We start from the raw sequence: 25,035 nt of genomic DNA on the forward strand, positions 1-25,035 counted from the left end.
GAGGCCAGAACAGAATGTAAAGTAGACTCTTCTGTCACCCTCTGCCTTGTTGCCTTGAGACAGGGTCACTCGCTAACTAGAAGTTCACTGTTTGGGCTGGTCTGGCTGCCCAGTCACATGTGCCATGCCTGGCTTTTAACTTAGAGTCTGGAGACTGAAACTCAAATCATCCTGCATGCAGAACAGGCAATCTCACTGAACCATCTTCCCAAGCCTCACTTCTTTTCTGCTACGCATGGTTCCTTGTTTTCTATCAACTTAATTTCTTTCCTCCAATATCTGCCTTTCCTCAATGTATCTGCCTTCCAAGCATTCATTAAATACATTTATAATTCCTTTTGTTCTAGCCGTACATTATCTATTCTGTGCAAGTGAATTCCTCCATTCAGATCATTCAGTTACAGCTTGTATTAGCCCAGATTCTACTGTTTTTAAATGGAAGAGAAGGTAATTAAAGTTAAGGAAGATTGATCAAAATTAAAGAAAAGTCAGAATGTGTTTACCATTTTAACATGTGTGTTAGACATGAACTTATCCCATCCAAGATCTATTGGAGGTCCAAGGTCTTAAATAAAGTCACCAGGACCTGGCTGCTTTCTTTTTGTCTCCTGTCTGTTTTCATTTGAGTTGGCATTGCTTTTAGTCCAGGCCCCTGGAGACCTCCAACATGTTTGCTCACACTTCTAGGCTTCACTAGTTTATGTGACCACACTTAAGCCATCATTGATGGCAACAGTGTAAAAAACAGTTGACACTCTAAGCTGGAGTCACATCACTGCTCCTGATGGAAGGTGTGAGAGAAACTTCACTCACTATATGCAAAGGCATCCGTTGTCTTGTGGCACTGGCAATCCAAAAGGAGATATAGATAAGGAAAGGGTCAAAATAAACTGTCAGCTACTGGCATAAAAGAGTAATGGATACAGAAGGATAAGGGTGCAGAAGAGAGGGCGCATATTGCTCCTCCGAGAATTTTGAGATGGCCCTAACTGGAGGTTCATCAATTCTCGATGCCTATTCTCTTTGCTATGGCCTCCACTGTAATTCCAAGTTCTACTTCTTAAACTGTTATGTCCAGTTGCCTACATGCCTCATCCTTCCACATGGAAATGGAAATGTCTTAAATGGTTGTTAGTACATCCCTTCCCTCCGTTTGCTTTGCACTTCTTTTCTTAAACAGGGATTTTTATAGATGAGAGGAGCCGGCATCTTCTTTTCTCTATCCTCTCATCTTGAAGATAATAAATATAAAGAGGACAATGGGAACTACAAAAAAAATTAGGAAAAGTGTGAAGCATCAGGAATGAGTCTTGGGGGTGTTGAAGGGAAAAGGCTAGCAAGGCAGAGAGAGGCTTTCCTACTGCATCTTCTCGGAGGAAGCCTTCTGGATAAAATCTTAAATTTAGAAATGACTACCTTCACCCATTTCTTCCAGTTTCTACCTGGTAGGCATAGATACAGGCAGTGGTAATTTTCCCAGCTAATGGCACTTTGCAAATCCTGCTCATTTTACCTCTTAAAATATGTCTAGAATTTTCCCATTGGCTCACATGACTGTGGTCACTTCTATAGTCCAGGCTTCAACATCCATTCTGGTTTTTTTGTTTGTTTGTTTGTTTTACTAATCTCTTATCTGAGTCCCATCTAGTCTCCTTTCATCTGGTTTTATCATCTCTCTGAATACTCTCCATGTTATTCCCAGCACCCTTAGATTTCTACTAGTTGTGCTGAATGAAGACTGGAGCTGTCTGGCCATATCTCTAAAGTGGAGCCACTCAGCCAGATTAGGTTTTTCTCTGACTTCAGCTGCCTTAAGTGCAAGCATGAAAGAAATTCAGATGGTGTCTGTTTTTGACAAAATTGGGGAAAGGAGGAACGAACAAAGTAGATCCACACAAGAGCTGAATTATGAGAATGCTTCGTGGAATTTAAGTTGGTAAATTGGCAACTGAGGCCACAAGGAGACAGTGATCAGGGAAGCGGAATGGAGGTAAAGAATGGGCATGATTGAGGATAGATTTCCATATGACTGATAGAACATATGCAGCTGGATGGCTTAATTAGACTCTAGAGAAAGAGAATGGAGACTAAAAGGTGAGGTACAGGTGGAGGAGAAAACTAAATGCAAGGAGACAAAGGAGCTGAGAGGATCCTCAGCCACATGACGACGTAGATGGATGCTGATGTAGCCAAGAATGTTAGTAGAAACACGGATGGAAAGAAACGCAGTGTCCAGACAGTGAGTAGGTAATGAAGGTGGGCACTGACCGAGAAGACAGTGGATAAGGGCATCCCTGGGAGGAAGGTGGTCTGCCCCAACACTTGCAATCCAGAGTAGTTTAATATAGGGTCTAAACTGTGAGAAAACAGTCACAGGAAATGAGGAAGACACCGATCTGTACTCTCAAGCCCCCTGTGCATGTAAGATACAAAAAGAAAAAAGTAAATTCCACCAAGTGGATAAAATCAATAAGCATGTGGGTTTCAGAGCAAAATGGGGAAGTAAGAGAAGATGAAGAAGTAGGAGATTTTTGCTGATGATGTGCACTATGGGTCCCAGAGGATGCAATGAAAAGGGTGGGGATGGGGATGGTGCAGATTACAACAAGTTACAAGATGCATAAGATAATATTGAGGGTCTCCTGGATGAAGTGTAAAGAGGGTTTAAATGATGCAAAGTTAATCTCTATGAAGGCATTGAGTAACAGTTCTGACTGCAGCCTCCCTTTTGAGATTAGTCTTTTATCTTCCCTTTTACCTCTTATTTATTCTTCTCTCATACAATACATCCCAACACCAGCCTTCCCTCCACACACACACACACACCCTCTCCCCCAAGCCCCACTGCTCCTCTGTTTCCCTTCACAAAAGAGTAGGGATAGCAACCAAACATGGCATAGCAAGATGCAATAAGACTAGGCACAAACACTCATACCAGGACTGGATAAGTCTTAAAAGCAGTTTTCAGTGGTGAGGTTGGAAGTACTGGGAGACAGTACCATCTCACCAAGACAGGAGGAGTTCATTATTAGTCTGCTGGGGAACACACATTCTCAATGACTCACAACCTTCTCAGGGACCATTTCCATTTTCAAAGGAAGTCCTCTTCCTGAGGTAGACAGAGGGAAGAAATGTAGCGCCTTGGATTCCTGCTTCCTCAAGACCTCATTTATATGTTTATCTTGATCTTTAACTTGTTCTTCTTTCCTTATCCCAACTCCAGTCAGCCACTCATTTACCATGGGTGTGCAACCCTGGGTCTACAGATTGTGAGAACAAATACACATTAATTTTGCATGGTATTACAACACATTATCATTCACAAAGTTCCTATTCAAGAACCATACACATACACACACACACACACACACACACACACACACACACACACACACACAGAGAGAGAGAGAGAGAGAGAGAGAGAGAGAGAGAGAGAGAGAGAGGGAGAGAGAGAGAGAGAGAGGTCCAAAGTGTTTTAAGTTATTTACAATGTTGTGTTGAGCTATATTCATAGCACTCCTGGATCATGTGTGGCCTGCAGGCTATAGAATGAACATCTTTGAGAGCATTAACAATATAACAAAGATTATAGCTGAAACTATAGCAGTCATCAAACTATCAAAATCAAGTCAATGTGCAATGATAATCTCTATATTTAATGCCATAGCTTCCAAATTATACTGGTACACATTAACAAAAGGTTAGTATGGTTATTCATCATTTGAATTGAATTGAATTTGATAGGTTTAAATTCTTTGAGACAAGTATCAAGGTTGAACATTTAAATTCAGTGTTCCTGGAAGGGTAGTAAAAAAGACAGTAGATTTGGTAGCAGATGGTATTCCCAAAGCTTTGCAATCATGTTTTAGCTGGATTATTTCTTGACACTTAAATAAATTGAAGATATTAAAAATCGGTTCATACAGGTCACCTTGACCTTGTCCCAACTTTAGCAAGTCATCAGAAACTTTATATTCAGATGGCCATTGCAATGGATTCCATTAAGGAACTTTGGGGGCTAGCAATTCGTATTAAATATGTACAAATATCCTCATAGTGGCAACTTCACTCTGCTAGCCTTATTTGTGTTACCCGTAGGAGATGGGTATTGATAATCCTACTTTGATAAGTAAGAAGATTTTAGAGTACAGGTAATATGTTCAAAGGCCCACAGCCAGTGACTGCTAGAATTTTTTTCTGGTCTCCTTACGTTCTTGTTTTTGTTAAGATGAGGTTGGGCTATGCATAACCATGCTGGCCTCAACTCCTGATCCTCCTGCATCTGCTTCGTGCGTGCTGGAATTACTGCCATGGACCACCACACCATCTTCAGGCTGTCTCCAAGAGAGACTGCAAAGCCAGAAAGGACAACTGACTAGCTCGAGGCCGGAGAACTACAAGCTGATGCCTCTAGTACTTATTTAGGAAACACTGTCTTTTGTCAACATAGTGCTTTACTTTCTGTACTTGAATTATCTTAAAGCCTGGCCTATTTCCTAAAAGCCTGTTTCAAAATTTCTCTTACTTTAGTGTGGCCAATTTTCTGGGTACAGAAATGTAAGAGAAACTTTCCCCAAACAAGTACCTATCCTGTTTCCCCATAAAAAGCAACATCAGCGAATGTATGTGGCATGGTAGTACCCACTTCTTCATTTTCTTGAGAAGTTTGGGGTCACTGCACCCAGTTATTATGTGCAGAACTCCTTATCAGATCCCACTCTCTCCACCTCCATGAGCTATGATATCAATAGAAAGTTGGACATTATACTGTTTCCAATGCAAGTCCCTTCCAGCTCTAACATTTCAACATCCTGAAGTGTTCTGACCTTTAAAATTAGGATGCAAAGGAACAGGTTTCCTCTGTGCATTCACACACACACACACACACACACACACACACACACACACACACACATACACACACACACACACACACACACACACACACACACACACACACACACACGTCTTAGTTCTCCTTCCCTACTCTCCCACACCTGCACCTTAAATCCTTCAGTATTCCTCTCTGCCACATGTCCATGTCACATGTCCATGTCACATGTCCATGTCATGTGTGTTCTATTACCCTCTCCACCACGCCTTCGTCACATGCCATGTCACTCTTATGGTCCCTTTCTAGTTTTAGGATCATGACCCACATTTGCTCCCATGTAACCACTCATACATGTGCACTAGAAGCAATAGTGACACATGACAGAGAACGTGTGGATATTTGCCTTTCTGAGTCTGGGTGAGTTGACTTAACATGTTCTTTAGCTTGATCCATTTTTTTTCCCTGCAAATTTCAGTTCCACATTTCTTATTGCTGAATAAAATTTCATGTGATATGTAGCACATTTTCATCATCCATTCATTGATTGATGTACAGCTAGGTTGGCTCCATCTCCTTGCTACTGTGAATGGGACAGCAATGTACATGAATATTTATGTATCTCCACACTAGGATACATACCGTTTTGGGTATATATCCAGTAATGGTATAGTCGGTCATATGGTAGCTCTATTTCTAGTTTTTTGAGCAACTTCCTCACTTCCTTCCTTAGTAGCTGCACCAGTTTAATTATTCACACTAACAATGACAAAGCACTTTCCTCTTCCCTATGGCTTGCCAGTATTTGCTTTTTCCCCTTAATCATAACCGTTCTAACTGGGGTGAGATGGGCTTCCAAAGCATTCTTGATCTCCTCAATTGTTCTTAAAGATGATAGATGACTTAAAAAATATATTCGCTTTAAAAATATTTATTGTCATTTGCGTTTCTTCTTTTGAGAAGGATTTAAAAATGCTCTGACTTTGACTTTGATCTTGAAATTAACTTTCCTGGCTGAAAATATGATCTTCTATTTCTCCTCCCTACCCATCCCAAGAACCACAATGGGTAGAAGCTGTTAAATGCTGGAGCTCTGTTTTGCTCGTCTCTTCCACGAGGTCAGATGCACAGGCTTGAGCGCAGGAAGGGAAGAGGGCTGTGGGTTTCTGGGTTGGCCGTCAGCGTTTCCAGCACTTGGTAGTAAACTGAAAAGATGGATGCTTTTGCTTTTGCCCTCGGGGTAAGAATTGGTTGAATTCCCCCAGAGCACTGGTTCTCAGCCTTCCTAATTCTGTGACCTTTTAATACAGTTTCTCATGTTATGGTGACCCCTGACCATAAAATTATCTTGTTGCTACCTCATAACTGCAATTTTGCTACTGTTATGAATCGTAATGCAAATATCTGCTATACAGGGTATCTGCTATGCGACCCCCATGAAAGCACACTTCAACCTTCAAGGGGGCCTCGACCCACGAGTGGAGAACTGCTGTTCTAGATGTCTGAGAGCGTCAGAAATCTCCTGGCTGGTTACCACCTGAATTTTATTTGCTACAATTTCTCATTTTCCAAAATAGGTATCCACCTGATTCTAACAAAATTTTGATGCAATTTCATAATTTAAATTAGCACTCACTACTAATGAGCTAAGATTATTATAGCTATGAAACCACCATACCGAACGAATGCACTAATGATGTATATTCAAAATTCTAGTAAAATCTTGAGTCAATAACTCGAAGAAATCAAAACTACATGTTTAACCAAACGATGTCTGTGTACTTGCTAGATGGCAACTGACTGTCCATCACAGTCAAGCACACACTTTTAAGTGGTACTTGGGGCGCTTCCTCTCAAAGCAAAATGCTTGATCAGATTGGGATCAGTCCTGTAGGAACACTTATAAATTAACATCTTATAGCTGTGGAAATTTAAAATATAGTAAAAATTTTAAAAGGTTAAAAAAAAGTTCAACAAAACAATGCTGTGGTTCATGGAAGAAGAGAAATGAGGTGACAGACAGACAGACAGACAGACAGACAGACAGACAGACAGACTTGAGCTGGGAGAAGTACCGTGGCATGTGTGTGAGGATGAGGATGAGAAGGCAGAGGGAGACTGGGGATTCATGTTGCTTAGTGAGCACTCACAGACACCACTTCTGCCTCTGTGATTTTAGGAGGTGTGTTATCGGTGGTTCAGTGCCCCCACTACCTAGGCACTGTGTAGCAGGACATGGTGGCCAAGAGCTGTATGTACCACTGAACACAAGCAGATGAAAGTGAAGGCACTTGGGACATTCTACACCTCCACACATGATACCTTGGCATTTTAGGAAACAGAAGAAGCTGCAGGTCTCTCTGACTCCTCTCCCCAACTTCTCCTCTGAATCAAGTCATGAGGCACTAACTGGCAATAGAGGACCAGAATCTGAGCAGGCACAGCTTTATCAGTCCCCACCCCCACCCCAGAGCACCACCACGGCAACCTGCCTTGGTCCTCACATCCTTCAGGACTACCCATCCTTTCTCAAGCCTAGCATGAAGACACCTCTGCTTATCTACGTCTTTGCAGCTTCATTTCCAAAGCATGTTCAATAAAGGAGGGGTAGGATGTGCTCAAGGAATTATATACATGTATACATTTTATATAATTGGTATATGTTAATAAAAGGTATATAAAATGGCAAATGCTTGATAATCAGTCAAATTAAATTATTCTTTAAATTTTCATTTCTATTTGGAAAATTACACATTTTTTTCAGAATATTTATTGGCCACTTACTTTTCGTTTTCAGTTATGAATGTAAAATTTAAACCACAAATATATCTTATAGACATATCTAAAAATATTTACCCTGTCTCTAAATGAGTTCTGGTTGGTGGCAATGTGAACGCATGAAGACGTAAAGTAGGATAATTAATAACATTGAAAGCCTTAAAATAAACTTAATAGACGTGTATGTTTTGTTAGTCTGTTTTTTGTTCTAAGGGTCGCAGAAATAAACTAAGCATAGATGGTATGATTTTTCCTCCTCCTGTACTAGAGATCGACAAATAGAATGGTAATCTCTGAAAAAGCTCAGGGCAATGAGACAGAAATGGCTCCCACTGCCTCTGCCTCTCACAGGGTCATCTCTGGGTCACTGGAACTGCGGCTCCTAGTTAACCCTCACAGAGCTGGTGCGCTCGGCTGTCCCACTGCTGTTACCTTGTTTGACCTGTTCTGTTGTGCTTAGTGCTTCCTGGAACTATTTGTTTCTTCTTATGCTTATTTTCCAGCCTCATCCTCACGTCACACACACACACATACACACACACGTGCACTCATACACACATGTACACAGACACAGACAGACACATTCACACACTCCACACACCACATACACATGACTACTCAGACAGTCCCTAGACTGTAAGCTGTGTGACATCTGTGACACTGTGTGATGCTCATGGGATCCTCAGCAGCTAGTGATGTCTGGTGTGTAGGCAGACTCCAGAAATATAACATGATGATGGAGGGAATGATGCATAGATGAGTGGGCTATCTAAGTGGTCATCCATGGCCCATTCCAGACAGAAAGGAATACACACACACACACACCACTCCACACATATACAAACCATGTACACACATACCACACACGTACAAATGCACACATCATACCACACATATACCACACACTCATACACACCACACACACACACATATAACACACATACACAGACCACACACACACACAACACACATACACAGACCACACACACACATAACACACATATACACACCAGCCAACTGCTTGGAACCTGGTAGGGAGAAGGTTGAAAGCAGATATTGAGCGAATTTGCGCATATATTTGCCTCTGTGTCATTGTGTCCTCTTCTCAGGTCACATTTGATCAGGTGCCTTTGTTATCTTGCTTAAAAGCATATAAGAAATATATAAGAAATAACAGTAGAAATATTCCATAGGGCATGTAGCTCAGCTGGTAAGCATCCACTTATTAGCATGAGTAGCAAATGAAGGACTGTCTTCTTGCCCTGGATAGAAAGTTGCATAGAGGGAAAATGATGTATATTTAGTTTATTCTTTATCTAGTTCTTGGCATATGGCCTATCACAAATAGTGACTGTTTTGTGAATGAAACCATGGGTAAGGGTATATATTTACATACATGAATGTATATTTACATACATGAATGTAAAAAGACAAGGCACAGACAAAGACAAAGGGATACAGGAATTCACAGGGATGAACATTGTTTCTAACTTGCACAGACAGGACAGTGTAATCATAGTCTACTTAATAGTCCAGTGCGGCCAGAACAATAATGAATTAAGTAGAACCAAGTGTTCTCTTACAAAGCTCAGGTTAAACTTAACAGTGAAGGGCTTGGGCTCTGTGCTGATTTCATTGTATCACCAACATAAAGACTGATGGAATTCAACATACCACACTCCCGAATAAAGAATGTTTTAAAGCAGGTTTCTGTGGTCTAGAAATCTGCATGCTGTGCGCTTTACATATAAATGTGAGTAATTTTTACTTTTGTGTGTGTGTGTGTGTGTGTGTGTGTGTGTGTGTGTGTGTATGTATGTGTGTGCATGGATGCACTGTGTTGGTATGTGTGTGTGCATGTATGCATATGTGCATGAGTATATGCACACATCTCTGTATGTGTATGCATGCTTATGTGTGTCTGGGTAGACATATGTGTGCATGTGTTCTTGCTTGTGCATGTATGCATGTGCACAAGCATGTGTGTGTTCAGGTCCAAAAGTTGCATCAGATAATTTTCCTCTGTCGCTTTATTTTTAAGGCAGGGAGTCTCGCTGAATGTGGAAATCACAGACTCAGCTACTAGCTATTCCCAGGATGGATCCTCCTATCTCCACCGCCCCAGCTTTGGCATGGAAGGGATGTGCCACCCGAATGGCTTGTCCTGTGGGTCATGATGAACCCAGGTGCTCTTACTTGAGCAGGAGATGCTAAGCCATCCCGTCTGTTTCAAATATACTTTATACTTTCCTTTTGTAAGACAAGTCAAGTTTATTTTACCACCAGCATATTAGCACACTAGCAAAAGGGTAAGAGTTAATGTTTCAAAGACATACACGCAGGAGTCACCGTCTTTATTAGTTTTTACACGGAAGCATAGTTACTTACAGAAAAACCACATTCTTCTTAATGGAAGACATTGTAAAATGTAAGCAATAAAACAGTGCACCTTTTCCTTGAAGGTGGGGGACATTAAAGAGTCTCATTTCCCACTAGCCTGTTACTCAGTGGTAGTATTGAGAGGACACACATCTGAAATTTGCCTTCCATACCTTCAGCCCTCCTGATGAAGACCATCAATTGGACACTAGAAAGTTCTATGCTGCTCTGAGGGGCAGGAGAGAAGAACCCAGGATGAAAATATAATCCCCTAGACACTCTTCATTGTTCATTTCTTTCTTCTTCTTTCTCTTTCTCAGTGCCCTCCTTACTTTTTGCTTGGTTTACTTTAAAAAAAAAAGTACACTTACTTAACTGGAAGAATGAGAATTAACATTATAATCCCAAGGATATCAAATGTCGAGTGTGTCTCTGACTCAATTTCTAAAGTCACACATCCTGGCCAAGGCAAAAGCTGCTCTGTACCCTGCAAAGAGAGTACATCGGGAAGACATACTCAGTTTCTTTACATGATTACTCACAGACCCAATACCACTAGGTTTCTCCATGGACTGTAAAATGGGTAACATAGGTAAACCTCACACACGACTTTGTCATGTAACATTTGTTTAAGTAAGTCAATGATAGGCCCACTTAAAGTGATGCTGGAGTTCAGGGCTCCCATGCACTCCAGCCTGGCCTTTCTTGCTCACTTTGTGGACTGGACGAACTTGCATGATCCTAGGTTACTACAAGGAGTTATTCTTCAGGTGGTATAGATTAGTGGCTATCAAGGGAAGAAGTTTGCTCTTCTTTAGGGTGACCCCAACTTCAGCACAAATGGACTATCCCAGCAATGAGCCATGTCCTCCAGCTATTCATTAACTTCATGGCTTTCCCCTCATAGCAAAAATTCCCCAGGGTAGGACAAATGCAGTGCTGGCACTGCCGTGCTTGTGACCTAGGAGCCACCGTGGAAATGTTATCTATTAACTGCAGAAAAGCACAGGGATGGCCGCTGGTGCAGAACAGGGATGACTGTCATTAGACAATTCTCTGTGACCTCACTTAGCATCTGTTCTGGGTTTATTCCTCCCACTGTAAAGATTCCATTCAGTGTCCCGGGCCTTTGGGTTTTATGTTATGCTTGTTTTATATTGGGTGCTAAGGGTCATTTGGTTGCTCTGTTGGGCTTGTTCTGAAGGGCAGCACCTGGCAAACTGTCAATGCTTTCATTTGCATTATCTGCAAAATCCCCTGGAGTGAGAGGTTTGGTAAAGGCCAGGTGTTGGGAGGCTTGACCTTAAAAACCCCTTGCTAAGAACAGAGGCTCCCACTTAGAAGCCTCGGGTTTCTCCCAACTCTGTAAATACTACAATCATCTCAGGATGTCTCTTGCTTTGCCAACAAGTGGAGTGAGATTAACAACCCTGGCACCTTGCAGAAGAGTTCACCAAGGCCAGGATGTGGGATCACTACCTTGATGGAAGCCCAAGTGGAGAGAAAGCCTGCCAGTTGGGTTGGCAGGGCTTTGACTCCAATAGGATCCAAATGTGAAGTCACCCTTTTCCTTGAGAAGAATCAGGGATGTGAAGCCAGGGTTGATTAAATGGGGCCAGTTCAGCGAGTACTTATTAGACAGGGAAAGAAAGAAAAGGAAGAAGTGGGGTACAGAGGGACCCCAAAAGTACCTGGCTTCTTCAGCCTTACAAAATCCAGGCATCAAAACGAAGATGGTGTTTGCTCTCAAGCCTAGCTCTCTAAGAACTGGGTTAGTCATCAAGTGAGAAGCATTAAAGCCCACGTGTCTAAACAAAGCTTATCTAAGTCGCATTGGAGATGTCAGCAGGATGCTACTTAGCACTGAAGTTGCTTGACTGTAGCTCTTCATACCTAAAGCTCCAAGAAGACTACACTGCAGAAAGCCCATCTTTTGTTCCTACCAGAAAAGCATAAGTGCTTTCCTAGTTTAAGTCCAGCTTTGACTGAGCTTCCTCCTTCTGCAAAGTAAATGTCTAATTGTACTCCTCGGGCTTCATGCTTTGTTTCAGTAGAGGCAGACCAGTCTGCAAGAAAGTCTGTCTGGACCTGTACCAACTAGATCACACTATATATCAGACCAACCTGAACTTAAATCTGGGGACTGTAATTTACTATCCATACATTAGCAAAGGCACTTAAGTTCTCCTTACTCTCCTAATGTACCTCACAGCTATCTTGAGAGTGTCATATATTCCTAGAACTAAGGCACTAAGCCTTTTTAAGTAAAAATGAAAATAGAATATTCCATTAAAGTACATGAGATCATTAAATGAGATCATTAAAGTAAGACAAAAGAAAAAATTGGATATAACATATACTCGATAGTAGTAGCAGTTATATATCATCATTCACTGACCAATTCTATTGGCCAGCCATTAAATACCTAGAAGTATACTCAGAGCTAGGTATATGTGATAAATGGTGACAACATAGCTGTGCAGATGCTATACTGGGACTAGCAACAGATGAGGCTATTGAGGAAGAGTATGCTTTTAAAGTTAAGAGGCGGACTTAAACAGGCCAAAGGACTTTGAGGACCCATCTCATGTCCCTGCAGTGTGAGACTCATGAACAGAACATATTAGGAAAATGCTCCAGCAATGGCCATTGGCTGGATTGCTTGGGGGAAGACTGGTTTAAAAAGAGAAAAAAGAATTCCACACAGTAATGAGGCATTCATTAATCCAATGGAGGATGAGGGAGAAAAGTAGAAAGGAAGGGGGTGGGTCTTAAGGACATTGGAAGGGAATGGAAGTATATGGTGATGCCTGCTGAGTAATTGTGTAGTGTTGTCACAGAAGCAAGCCAAGATCTCACCCTTGGAGAGGTCCAGAGTCCTTGAAGAACAAAAAGGAACACTGAGAAAATAAGTATGCACCTATACAAATGGATACATACACTAGAAGTTGAGTTGACCTTGATAACAGAGAGTGTGCATAGCACCTAGCACTAGAAAATGATGTTTTTAATAAATGCTGTAGTAGCTGCTCAATGAAAAAGAAATCAGAGATCGCAGAACAGCATTATAAATGTTTTTTTAATCTCTTATCACTCTGCTACTCAAAGTGTTATGACACCAACAAGACCAAGCACCCTCTGAAGGCAAAGGGTGTACAAATGTCTGTCTTCATCGGGCCTCACCCCAAACACAACCTGGGCTTGATTAGGCCTGAAATTTCTCTCCACTGATCCAAACAACAGATTGCACCGTGAGGTAATGAACACACTTCGTCTCATCTAGAAAAACACAGCGCAGATGGTTAAGTAGGTGCTTGTGTGCGTGTGTTTGAGTGGTGTGAAGGTGCGTGTGCGCTTTATGTATATTTATTTCCTTCTGCAGAAAAAAAAAAATCCAAAACACTTTCACCAGTAAACAGCACCTTTGTAAAATGGTAATGGCATGGTGAAGGTAAGGGCTGGAAGAGAACATCCTTTGAGCCATAATCAAGCAGCAGTCTGTGAGCCAGCCAACCATTTGAAGAAAAAGAACAGCACAGATAAAAGCGTAAAATTGAAAAACGTGGACCATTCACTTGAGATTTCTTCTTTGTAACTTGAGAAAGATTCATAGTCTCATGGTTCAGTTTTAGTGAGGCTCAGTGAGGGTATCTTTGGCAAGCCATTGGTGATGTGGTTAATTCCATGTCAGCTCACCTGCTTAGTCAGATGTCCTTTAAATGTTACTATATTTTTTAAGTTTATTAATTTTCATTTAGTGTGTGTGTAAGCACTTTTGTATGTGTGTGTCACACACTAATATGAAAGCTTGCCTACATAAGCATATACATGTGTGTGCTGACAAACTTAAGGGGACTGATTGTCTACCTTATGGTTCCTGGAGCTACAACTCAGGTTGTCAGGAAGGGCAGCAAGCACCTTCACCTGCTGATCTATCTCACTGGCTTTCCTGTGATTGTTTTGTTTTTTCTTTTAAGTATTAATATATAAATCAGATTCTTAGTAAAGTTGATTTCTATTCATGATGTGGCTATGCCTTACCCAGTTGATTAAAGAGTCACTAGAGAGTAATTGGCCTCCTTAGATGAAAAAGAAGGAATTGTGATATCAAACTGCTTTTATTTGGTGAGCAATTTATCCTTGGCTTTCTAGCCCACTGGTCTACCTATAGATTTCCGCTCTCCAACCCACTACATCTGTGTAAGTCAGTTCCTTAAAAGGGAAAAACTACATGCATATATTATACTTCTCTAAGGAATCTTGACTAATGCAAATGTGCTTAAAATTTTATTAAATCAATATTAAATAATTAATATTCATTCTCTGAAAGAAGCTGAGGCTGTAAGGTGGAAAAATGTATATTGTAAGTACACATGTGTCTTAAGGAGTTGATTCAAGGTTCAAGGAAAGATATAAAGGGACTATACAGTCCCGGGTAGCAGCCTCATCTCACACATCACCCCAACAATTGAAATCTCTCATTCTTATGTGTCTCTGCTCATACTCCCAGTGCCTGACACAGCCTGCATTGTGCTTCAGCTTAGAAGTGAGCTCATGCTTCAAGAGTATATTGCTTACAAAGTGGCTTATTACCAAAGGCCCCAGTGGATACAAAGTATCCTCTTTAATTGAGTACTAAAACATTTATCCATGCACGGGACCCCTACAGGAAGTAGTCTAAAGGGTTCCCAAGAGCCTCCTTGATTTTTTTTTAAGTGAGGCTGGAGGCCATGTTTCCTGTCTCAGAGAGCACGATAAAACCTCCTCAGCCATGTGAAGAAGTGGAACGAGCTGACAATCCTGCTTCCTGGACACTTCAGGGCTTTCCTAGGAATTAGACCCTTTATCGCAATTCTTAAATTATTATCAAGTCTAACGCTCTCATGTTTCCATAAAAATCTGTTTCCCAAAACATAAGCGTTGCAGGCAAATTTTTCAAAATGGAATCTCTGTGAGGACTAAGGAGTGATCAGTCAGTGCGTCAGCTGTCCTCCAGGCTGCTGAAACCAAACTGGATAATAACGTACACTGTGTTATGGTAAATCTTAATTATCAGCAGGATTGGCTATGGAGTCAGCAGAGACATGCCTCAGGGAGGGTCTCTGAGGGCATTTCCAGGAGGACTATCTGAGAGAAGAAGACCCTTCACCTCAATGGGGGACATCTTCCACAGGTAGCCCAATTCCTCCAGAGAGGTAACGTTGCCTTGCCTGCTTGCCTCTGCTTCCTGGTTGTGAGGACATCTATTTTGTAAATGTCCCTGTTGCTGCCATCCTTCATAATACCAGAATCTAACTTTTCCAGCATTTCAATATGGACTGGATACCAGCAGCTCTACAGAAATCCTGCAGCTTTCAGTACCAAACTAAGGTTGCGTCCAGCCAAGTGGGCTGTGGAGTCGTAGGATTCTCAGTTTCTCAAGTTTCAGGTGGCCGCTGTTAGATTACCTACGCTCTATCGTATAAGCCAATCTAGTGCCCCCCTCTAGTATGTGTTGATTCTATCAATTCTGTCCTTCTAACCCCCCCAAGTAACACAGTCCATGACTGCATAGGTTTTTGTGGGGTTGGTTTGTTTGTTTGTTTGTTTTTGTTTTTGCTTTTGTTTTTGTTTTAAGCTCTATGTTGATCCCAGGGATCAATGTACAAGAGAAACAGGAAGGACTGAGACTATTCTCCAGTCATTCAAGGAAGCTGCCAAGGAGAGAGAGGAGAAAGGGACACTGTGACCGTGGTGACAGCCTCATCTCCTATATCATCCCAACCCCTGGAACTCACCTTACCCATGCCTGGAATAGCACTTGTTGTGTTCCAACTTGGAAATGAGCTTGTGCTTCAACCCCTAACTCAATTCCAGCTTGTTAAAACATCTCTAGATCCTTCCAAAGACTGATTCCAAACATTAGTGAGACTAACAGAGATCTAACCTATCTAGAATGTAATTAACCTATTTACAGGGTGCTATTTTTTTTAAACATCCGTGGCCTTTGTTATCAGCATTTGTCTTGTAACTGCATTTGCTTTCCCAACACAATAACATGTCATGCGGCATGACACTCAACTGCTACACTTCCACACTTCATCCATGTGCTGTCCTAACTATTAAACATTCATAGTTTCATGAAACTATGAATGCTATGTATATAGCATTCATATACATACATATATATTGTTCTTTTGAGACTTGGGTATGTATACTTAATATTCAATTTCAAATTATTTAAGGTCAAATTAAGAAAGGCATAAAATACATACTTCTTTTTTCTCATAGGCAGACTCTGGATTTAAGTGTGTGTGTCTCTCTCTCTGTGTGTGTGTGTGTGTGTGTGTGTGTGTGTGTGTGTGATGAAACAAGAAAGGGAGAGGAAGAGAAGATCTGAAAGAAGAGGGAAGAGACCAATGGAAAGCATGTGACATGAAAGTGGAAGAAAAAGCTATTTAAGGCCAAGAGAGGAGCAGATGTGGGCAGAGAGGCCAGAGGGAGGCGAATAAGAACAAATTGTAATGATGTCTAGTAGAGAAAACCCATAGTGAAGCCCACTACTTTGTATACTAACTTTAAAAATAAAATAAATTAGTTCCTAGAAAATAATAATGTGTTTATTCTAAATGCAGCATCCCTTCTCTTAAATAGGAGTTCTTAAAATCAGATGCCTAAAACAAGCCTTGTAAATTATAATAATGTTAAACATTAATATTAATAATATAAAACCTTGTTATTGAATTCTGGCTAGAAACTACCACCTCTAAAAACTTTGGGTTTGAGGTCTTCTGTCCCTTTGTTAGTAAAGGGAGAAGCAAGATGGGGGGGAGGTGTTCAAAACAACCAGGGTCAGATTGAAACTTTCTTCTTGGTAGATTCGGGATAGAAAGAGGGTTAAAAATGGAATCACGTCTGTATTTAGTGAGTCTTTGACTGCAGGTGTTCTAACCCACATTTTGAAAACCGAGGTGTCAGAAACTATGAGGAGTACACAAGACTGAATCAAGCTCCACTCGGGAGCATCTAAATTTAGGTTTCATGTAATACATCATTTTTCCATCCAGCGATCCTTACACCCCGTGTCATTTTTTTTTTTTTTTGTATTAATAAAATGAGAAACCTGGCCATTTTACTCAGTGGCTTTATGCTGTTAAAAAATATTTTACTTTTGCTATCATTTATCCTTTGTACTCTGATTCGTTTAACGCTGTGTTTTAAGCTCATACCAGGAGACTAGACATGAAGAAGTCATCGCGTAAGTTTATGGTATTTCTTTCCCCCTGAACACCTCTCCCCTTTTAAATGATAGTGAGGTGAATATATGCATCTTTATTTTAAAATGTTTAATTAAAGATATGCACAGCTTATGCTCGAGTCTAGGACTGTTCAACCCTCCCCCAACACAAACACACATACACAAACACACAAACACACACAAAACACACACACTCTATCAGACACATGCCCAATAAAGATTGAAGTGGCAGTTTCCCAAATGCCCACAAGAGGGCGCGCTTTTCTAAATTCCCAAGGAAAGAGCCCCGAGGTGGGTTCTAGCCCGAGGTTTGGAATTGGTGTATCCTTGCCCACTTTCAATCTAGACAAGTACCATGAACTCTCAAATTCTCTCTCTCTCTCTCTCTCTCTCTCTCTCTCTCTCTCTCTCTCTCTCTCTCTCTCTCTCTCTCTCTCTCTCTCTTTCTCCCTCCCTCCCTCCCTCCCTCCCTCCCTCCCTCCCTCTCTCTCTCTCTCTTTCTCCCTCCCCCCCTCCCTCCCTCTCCCTCTCTCTCTCTCTCTCTCTCTCTCTCTCTCTCTCTCTCTCTCTCTCTCTCTCTCTCTCTCTCTCTCTCTCCCAGCCCACACTTGCCCCTTGCGGTGACACCTCATCTACCACCACTAAGACTGTTTTGCTCACAAACCCACATCAATTTGGTTTCTGTTTCCAGTGTTTGTCCTTTTGACATTTTAGCAGAAATCACATCCAAGTTTGATGTTGAGAAGAAACACCGATTTCTTCAGTGAACGGATTTGTCGTCCCCTTTCCCCCTGGGAAAGACGTTCCTTCAAGCAGTTACAGCAGTTCCCCGAGATAGAATATGGCTTTCTAGGATCAACAGGAAGGAGGCTCTGGGCAGGAGCTGTGAAGAACCTAGCAGGTCTCCTCTCTTTAGCACATTGTGTTTTGTGATACATCCCTTTCCTCTAAGATCAATGTTATGTATGCATGCTCTCCACATGTGGTGGAGACATTGGATCTCAGTCCAGAAAACCTGACCCACAAAGAGGGACACCAGTGTTACCAAATTCTCTGCCTGGTGGCCTCTGGGGATGCCAGAGCCCCTTTCCTCCAACTCTCCACCCAGACCTTCTCTTCTCCCCTCCCCCTCCACCCTGCTCTCTCTTGGCCCTAAACAATCCATCCTTCTGCTTTCAATTCAGATGTGTTCTACTATTTACTTTTTCTTCTTTCTCCCTGTCTTCTCTTTCCCTCCTCTGTAATATTCGCCACGCGCATGCGCACATACACGCACCACTAACAATGTTAGCAACTACATTAAAGACATATTATTAATATGCCCAACAGTACAACATGACCTTTGAAGGTGACCCCTCTCTACGGAACACAGAGGAGCTGGGGATAAGGCTCCAGCAGAAAGGCCAGGGAACCAGGGAATGGCTCGTTTTCTGCGACTCTCAGCCAACCTTCGCTTTCTGAAAATGAACAAGTTCATTTTCTTTCTTCCTTCCTTTCTTTTTTAAAAGAAAGGTGTCAGAAGTCTTCTGAAGCTGTGGCTTTATGCAAATACACCGCTCAAGTAGAAGGCTCGAGGGGAGAGTTATTTATAACCAACAGGCATTGCACACGCAAAAGGTGAAACTGTGGATCCAAGTCTCCAGAGTGGATGCTCTCACGATGAGCACATCTTTGCAGCTAGCTATTTTTGTGGCACACAGTTCCCATATCTGTTAGATTCCTTTTCCAGACAGGCAACTGTAGAAGCATTCTCTAATTTCAGAATGACCATGGATATTCGTCTCCAGTGGGATTTTTCCTGGCCTGAGCTCTCCCTCAGACCCTTCCTGCTGTACCTCTTGCTTTCTCTCCTAAACAGGCACAGTGCCCATAGTTCAAGGTCCCCTTCATCTTTACATTTACACCTGGAATCTACAAAGAAAATGGACATTTCCCCAGGAATTATTGACCCCTGCTTCGTTGCTAGCTCACCCTCCCTGCTAATAAAGACCACTCCCCAGCTTGAAATTCATGGCAATCACTTCAGGAAATTGCTCCCCACCCCCACACGGAAACCGATAGTTCACCTCAGAGTGTGGCCACAGCACAGCTAATGGCAATTACGGTGCACTGAAATTCAGTTTGCTTTGATCGGGACATCGACTGGGACATAAGTTAAAAGTCAATTATCCTTTAAGGGTGACTGGGGTGATAAACCCAAGTGATTCGCTGTGTTGGCACTGATGGGGTGCAGTATCTCATGGGATGACGTGTTCAGTCCTCAAAGCAGCCCTTGAGATGAAGCAATGGAGGGTTCAGTCACCTGTGCTGTGTACTGCAGAGCATCACGGCTCAGCACGGCACAGCATAACTATATGGCAGGACATGCCAGTACAGTGGCACAGTATAACGTGGCACAGCACAAAGCATTGCACAGCACAGCACAGCGCCCAGAAAGCACAATAGTCAGAGTCACAAACATGGAGAAATGCAGTAAGCTTCTAGAATGTACCAAGACAAAGTCTGCTACAATTGCATTGGAAAGAGGTGATTCAAAGCACTAACTTACACGAAAGGCGCCCAGAAGTAGATGAGGGTGCCTAGCCGGGACCCAGTTCTCCAGACTTAAAAACCAAGGACCTGGAAACTCTCAACTGAGAAAGACTTGAAAACAGGAGGTCTTTGGTTTCATACAATGTTCTCATCAAGGTCCTAAAGAGGAGGGGATGAACTATTTACTGTTTATTCTGTCCCTTGTCCCTCTCCCTGTCCCTCTCCCTCCATCTCCCTCTGCCTCCTTCCCCTTCCCCCATCTCCCTCCATCTCTCCTTCCCCCTCCCCCTCCCCCCCCTCTCACACACACACACACACACACACACACACACACACACACCATCTCCATAAGTTGTCATAAATCAAGCACTCAATGATAGCCTGTTAGTGGAAGCCTTGGGTTACTGTATGTGCAAGGGATTGCCCACAACTGCAGATATGGCAGGACCACCTGATGATGCCACACTTCTGTGTGTTCTCAGAGTCAGTCCTACCCACAGGAACTTCCCAGCCCCGTGCCCTTCACATAGCATTCTCTCCTTCCCCATCTCCATTTCCAAAAAGCTTTCACTTCCTGCCTCCCTGAGAGACTGCGGCCCCCTCCCACCACTCATAAGTCTTCACGCTTCAGATACTCAACAGACGTCAGGAACGTGTGTCTCTCCCTGCCTGTTGCATGCTCCTTTTTGCTTTACCAGAGGTGTGTCTAATCAAGTACATAGTAGGTGCTGTCATCACATGATTCCTTCATCAAGTGATACCTAGCATCACCCACCACTGGAACAGTCTCACACCAGGTTTCTAATGTTCCTGTCTGAAAGGTAAACACTGCTGTGAAGTATTGACCACACAGAGGGTTGGAAAGAGCCCAAGCCCCTTGCAAAACCAAACTGGTTTCATTTGAGGACAATCACCACATCCCCAAGCAGGTTTCTATCCATGGGGCAGCGTAAAGAGGCAGTGTAGAGTTTCCAACTGGCCTCTGTCTCCACCGATGTGTCAGTACCTTCAAATCCCCCTGAGAGTCCGAGAGAGTAAGAGACTGAGGCAAGTCTGGCTCATTTCCATCTCCCCTGGGAAAGCACACCTGGAGAGATATCCGTGGAAAGCATGCAGCGTCTAATCTGGGCTTTTGTAACCTTCTTTCATAATTCACTTTCTTATCTACTGCCTCTGAAAGACCACTGAGAAATAGGTACAAACCGTATCAACAGAAGATCAGAACTCCATTCCCTGTGGCAAAGGCGAGTTTATACATTATAAATAGCAGAAGCAGCCGGCTTGAACCATGCTGCCAGCCACTTACCCAGTTGAGGGATTTGAATGACATCATAACCCTGGAGAGAGTATTGCTAGCCAGCTGGTATTATTTGGAATACACACTCAGACACAGACACAGACAGACACACACACTTACACACACACACATATGCATGCATGCACACATACACACAACTGTGTCTCACACACACACACACACACTCATTTATAGAGAACAATACAGCCAACGGGAAACAGTGTGTGCCTCCCATACTGCTTCCTTGGGGTCAAGGAGGTGACAGGCATCCAGCTTTGTTGAAAACTAGGATCATTTTATTTTTCAATCCATCCCAGATCTCAGCATAGCCTGATTCTCTGCACAAAGCATGACACAGTGTCCTGACAGGAGCCAGCCCACTGCTGCCTGGCCATCTATAGGTTTTAGGAAATGAGATCATTCCCCTTGCCTGGCAACTAGGACAAGGGTCACTCTATCCCCTCCACCTCCCCTTCCCCTGAGAGCTGCCTTTCGATCTAGTTTACCCTGGTCATTTCAGGGTTAACAGCATTGTGCTTCCTGGAGATAGTCTCTTCTTCCTTTTTTTGTTTTTTTTTTCCTTCAAATTTTGCATTTGCCCTAAAATATAAAGTTGCCCCCGTGTCCCACTTAGATCCTCTAATCCTGGTGAGGTGTATTAGCACACAAGTGTACCTTCAAACCCTGTGGAAAGTTAATCAGAGAACAGAGCCTATTTTTCTATGGCAGCCTCAGTATTTAATGTCTGCTAACCCTGTCAGAGACACACATTCTTTTAGGGGGGGGGGGGGTGAGTCTCTGTGCTCCAGTTTTTAAGAGCGAAGGTATGATGTTATTTGTCACGGTGCCCAAAAAAGTCCTTACTCGATAACTTTGCCAGAAGAGGGAGAGAGAGAGAAGGCGAATGTTCCCCCAGCTGTTTCCTGTCTACAGTGTCTGTGTTTTGTAGATAAATGTGAGGATTTTCTCTAAATCCCTCTTCTGCTTGCTAAATCTCACTGTCACTGCTAAATTCAGAGCAGATAGAGCCTGCGCAATGGAATAAAGTCCTCAAAATTGAAATGTGACATTGCTCTAACATCTCCCATCTCTCTGGATTTCTTTTTCGCCTCATTATCCCTGCCCACCAATTCATTTCCAGACTTTGTACTTCAGAAGCGATGGGGAAAATCAGCAGCCTTCCAACTCAATTATTTAAGATCTGCCTCTGTGACTTCTTGAAGGTAAATATCTCTTACTTTTTTTTTTTTTAACTCGTTGGAGAATTGTATTTAAACTGTGTACTGTTTTCTTCTGCCTAGAGTCTTTATTTGCTTTAGAATTTGCATTGTTTCAGAACTGGGGGTTATTTACAAATTGCTGAATGTGCAGTTCTGTGCGAGCTGTAAAAGGAGCTCCGGGGGATGAATGCATTTGCAGAGGTATCTGTACGGGTAGAAACTATTGCAAGGTACTTCTGCTAAAGCCTCCGCTTCCACAGGGCTTCCACACTGCCGTTTTAAGAGACTCCTTTAAATCTAGCCTATGGCTCGGGGCGAGAAAGATGACTATAAACTCGGGAGTGCTTCTCTCTCACAGGTGCAGGCGTTGGCTTTTTCAGAGCATGTTCTTGTGTCTGTGTCTATGTATGTGTGTGATTTGTCAGGACTTTATTTACGAGGCATGTCACAGATTAAAAGTTACATTTTAGATGATAGGAAGGCTTTTAAAAAATGCTTTTTTCTTTCTTTTTTTTTGGAGCCAAGAATCGGGAATTCTTTGCACTTCTGCCCAGAAAGTCAAAGTTAGGGGAAGTTTAATTTGCTTTTCTGTAAAAGCTCTTAGACAACTTGCTGTCTTTGCATATTCAGAAATTTTAAACAGATACAGGCTGTGCTCAGAAAGCAGGAGCTTACTGGCGGCTGCTTGTCCAACTTTTCTCTTTGGAAGGGGACTTTCGTGACTGAGCTGGGGTTTGAATTTTGGTTTAAGGCTCTGCTCTTAGACTCACCGCGCGGCGCGGCAAGGCAAAGCCTCTTTAGGTGAATCGGCTGCTGCTTGCCCCTGCTGCTGCTGTGCTGCCTCTGTCACTTGCCTCTGGCTCTGTCGCTCGCCCCTGCCGCTGCTGCTGCTGCTGCTGCTGCTGCTGCTGCTGCTGCTGCTGCCGTTTGCCCCTGCCGCTGTCTATGTTCTGCCTTCTCCTTTTGATCACTGGCCCTACTTCAAGTTTCCATTCTCAGCAAAATTATATCCTTCCAGACTTGTGTTTTTTCAATTTGCAAGCACTTCTAAGCCGCTGTCACCGGCTCCTTGGAGGCAGTTGCCGGAGGGCTTAATTCATAAAAGATCCCAGTCAAAGAGTGCAGCGGGTTTTTTTTTGTGCTGCATTCAAATGCTTCATCGCTATGAGTTTTTCTTAGGCAAGTAAGTGGCTTGGGACTTCGGGAGACAACCTTGTCAAGCACCTAATTGTGCCGTCCTCGCGCTGCCAGCAAGCTTCAGCCACCTTACAGGAGTGAAGTCAGCGTTCATATACGCTGTGTGGTCTGGCAGCTGGGATTGTGTGTCCCAAAGGGATTGTGGAATGTTACCTCGGCAGGCATGCATTCCACGTTTGGAAAATCGGCTCCAAATGAACTTTCTTTCCCTGCTGGGTCTGCAGAACATTTCAGAAGCGGAGCTAGCAATACCCTTCAACTTTTTTCCTGTGCTTGCAGCAGGAGATGGCTGAAGGGAGCTACTGCATGCGTGGTGGTCTTTGAAACATAGCTCAGGGAAGAGAGGTCAGCTGCCTAGAGCGATTGGTACACACAGGGCGCCTGCTGGCTTTGTACTCTGAGGCTCAAGGTATTTCCCAGTGCCTGAGCCAGGGGACGATGGGGGAGGAAGGGAAGGAGCTGGAACTTGAATCACTATTCTGGATAGCCGAGATAGATAGCCATACAATGGAAATGAGTGGCTTCCCTTGGGGGAAAAAGACGGACTCCAACTCCCAGCTGTGCAATTTACTCATTGTTTAAATGGACAAAAGGCAGTTTACCCAGGCTCAGAGCATACCTGCCTGGGTGTCCAAATGTAACTAGATGCTTTCACAAACCCCACCCACAAAACAACACCTGTTCTTAAGTCCTCAGTTTTGTGTTCACCTCGGCCTCATAGTACCCACTCTGACCTGCTGTGTAAACGACCCGGACCTACCAAAATGACCGCACCTGCAGTGAGTACCTACTTACAACTATTGCCCTTGTATTTTGACCAGCCATTTTTGTTGTTGTTCGGACACCTGGAATCAATTGATATCTCACTTGTTTAACACAGAAAGGTCCTTGGAGATGTGGATTTATCAGTGATCTTTGAGGAAAGTGTTCTGAGTTCAGGATTGACTTTTTTTGGCTGTCTCTTGCTCAGGCCCTTCCTCGCCCTCTTCTTATTACATCTATGGCTTCTCTCTACTGGTTTTCCTTGTGGTTGACGAAATAAGGGCCAGGGGAAATGGAGAACATATGGGGAGACTTGTTTTGGACTTTTTTAAAACTCCTAAGCAAGTCCTATATTGTTTTCTGTTTGGGGACCATGGTGTGATAAACTCTGACTCTCTGTGGGTATGCTGGACTAGTCTCTGAGCTAAAGGAAAATGTACAGAGGTCTAGTATTGATATTTATCAGACAGTGGTTTTCAGTATAAGTCCATGCAGAAAGGAAAAAGGAAAATTGGTTTGAGCAGTTTTCAGTTTTTCAATTCTACAGGTACATATGTCTTGCTGGACTTAAATGCACTATCCCTTAAAATAACTATTAAAATGCAGTTTGGGACAGCTCGTGACAGTCTAAATTTACAAAGGCTGTGAGATTGAGTAACAGTTGCTGTGGAGTTGGTTCAAACTAACCATTGCAGGTGCCTGCTGGCCTTCACCGCTCTCTGAAACTGAGCAGGGGTAGGGGGCAGTGCTTCAGAAATGGGTTTGCTGGAGTAACTAACATTCATTCTAAAGTTGGTCTGTT

At 42.8% G+C, this 25,035-nt stretch overlaps 1 protein-coding gene and 1 long non-coding RNA gene across 22 annotated transcripts in view; one reads left to right on the top strand and one right to left on the bottom strand.

Moving 5' to 3' along the window:
• The window catches only part of Igf1os, a 36,638-nt gene that overhangs the window by 10,380 nt on the left and 1,223 nt on the right, over positions 1-25,035 (bottom strand). The gene's annotated exons all lie outside the window — the stretch shown is intronic.
• Positions 21,130-25,035, top strand: part of Igf1 (insulin-like growth factor 1) — a 78,783-nt gene continuing 74,877 nt past the window's right edge. For 2 of the 21 annotated variants that reach the window (NM_010512.5, NM_001111275.2), the window contains exon 1: positions 21,917-22,277. In NM_010512.5, coding sequence (NP_034642.2) covers positions 22,215-22,277 — 63 coding nt within the window. In that variant the 5' untranslated portion in view covers positions 21,917-22,214. Of the gene's footprint in view, positions 21,879-21,916; positions 22,278-22,358; positions 22,633-22,947; positions 23,076-23,439; positions 23,458-23,730; positions 23,881-23,975; positions 24,251-25,035 lie in introns of those variants that run through there. The other 19 variants (XM_006513264.4, XM_030244911.1, NM_001111274.1 and 16 more) reach the window with 17 other exon arrangements.

This window comes from Mus musculus, chromosome 10 (assembly GCF_000001635.26).
Source record: "Mus musculus strain C57BL/6J chromosome 10, GRCm38.p6 C57BL/6J".
NCBI lineage: Eukaryota > Metazoa > Chordata > Mammalia > Rodentia > Muridae > Mus > Mus musculus.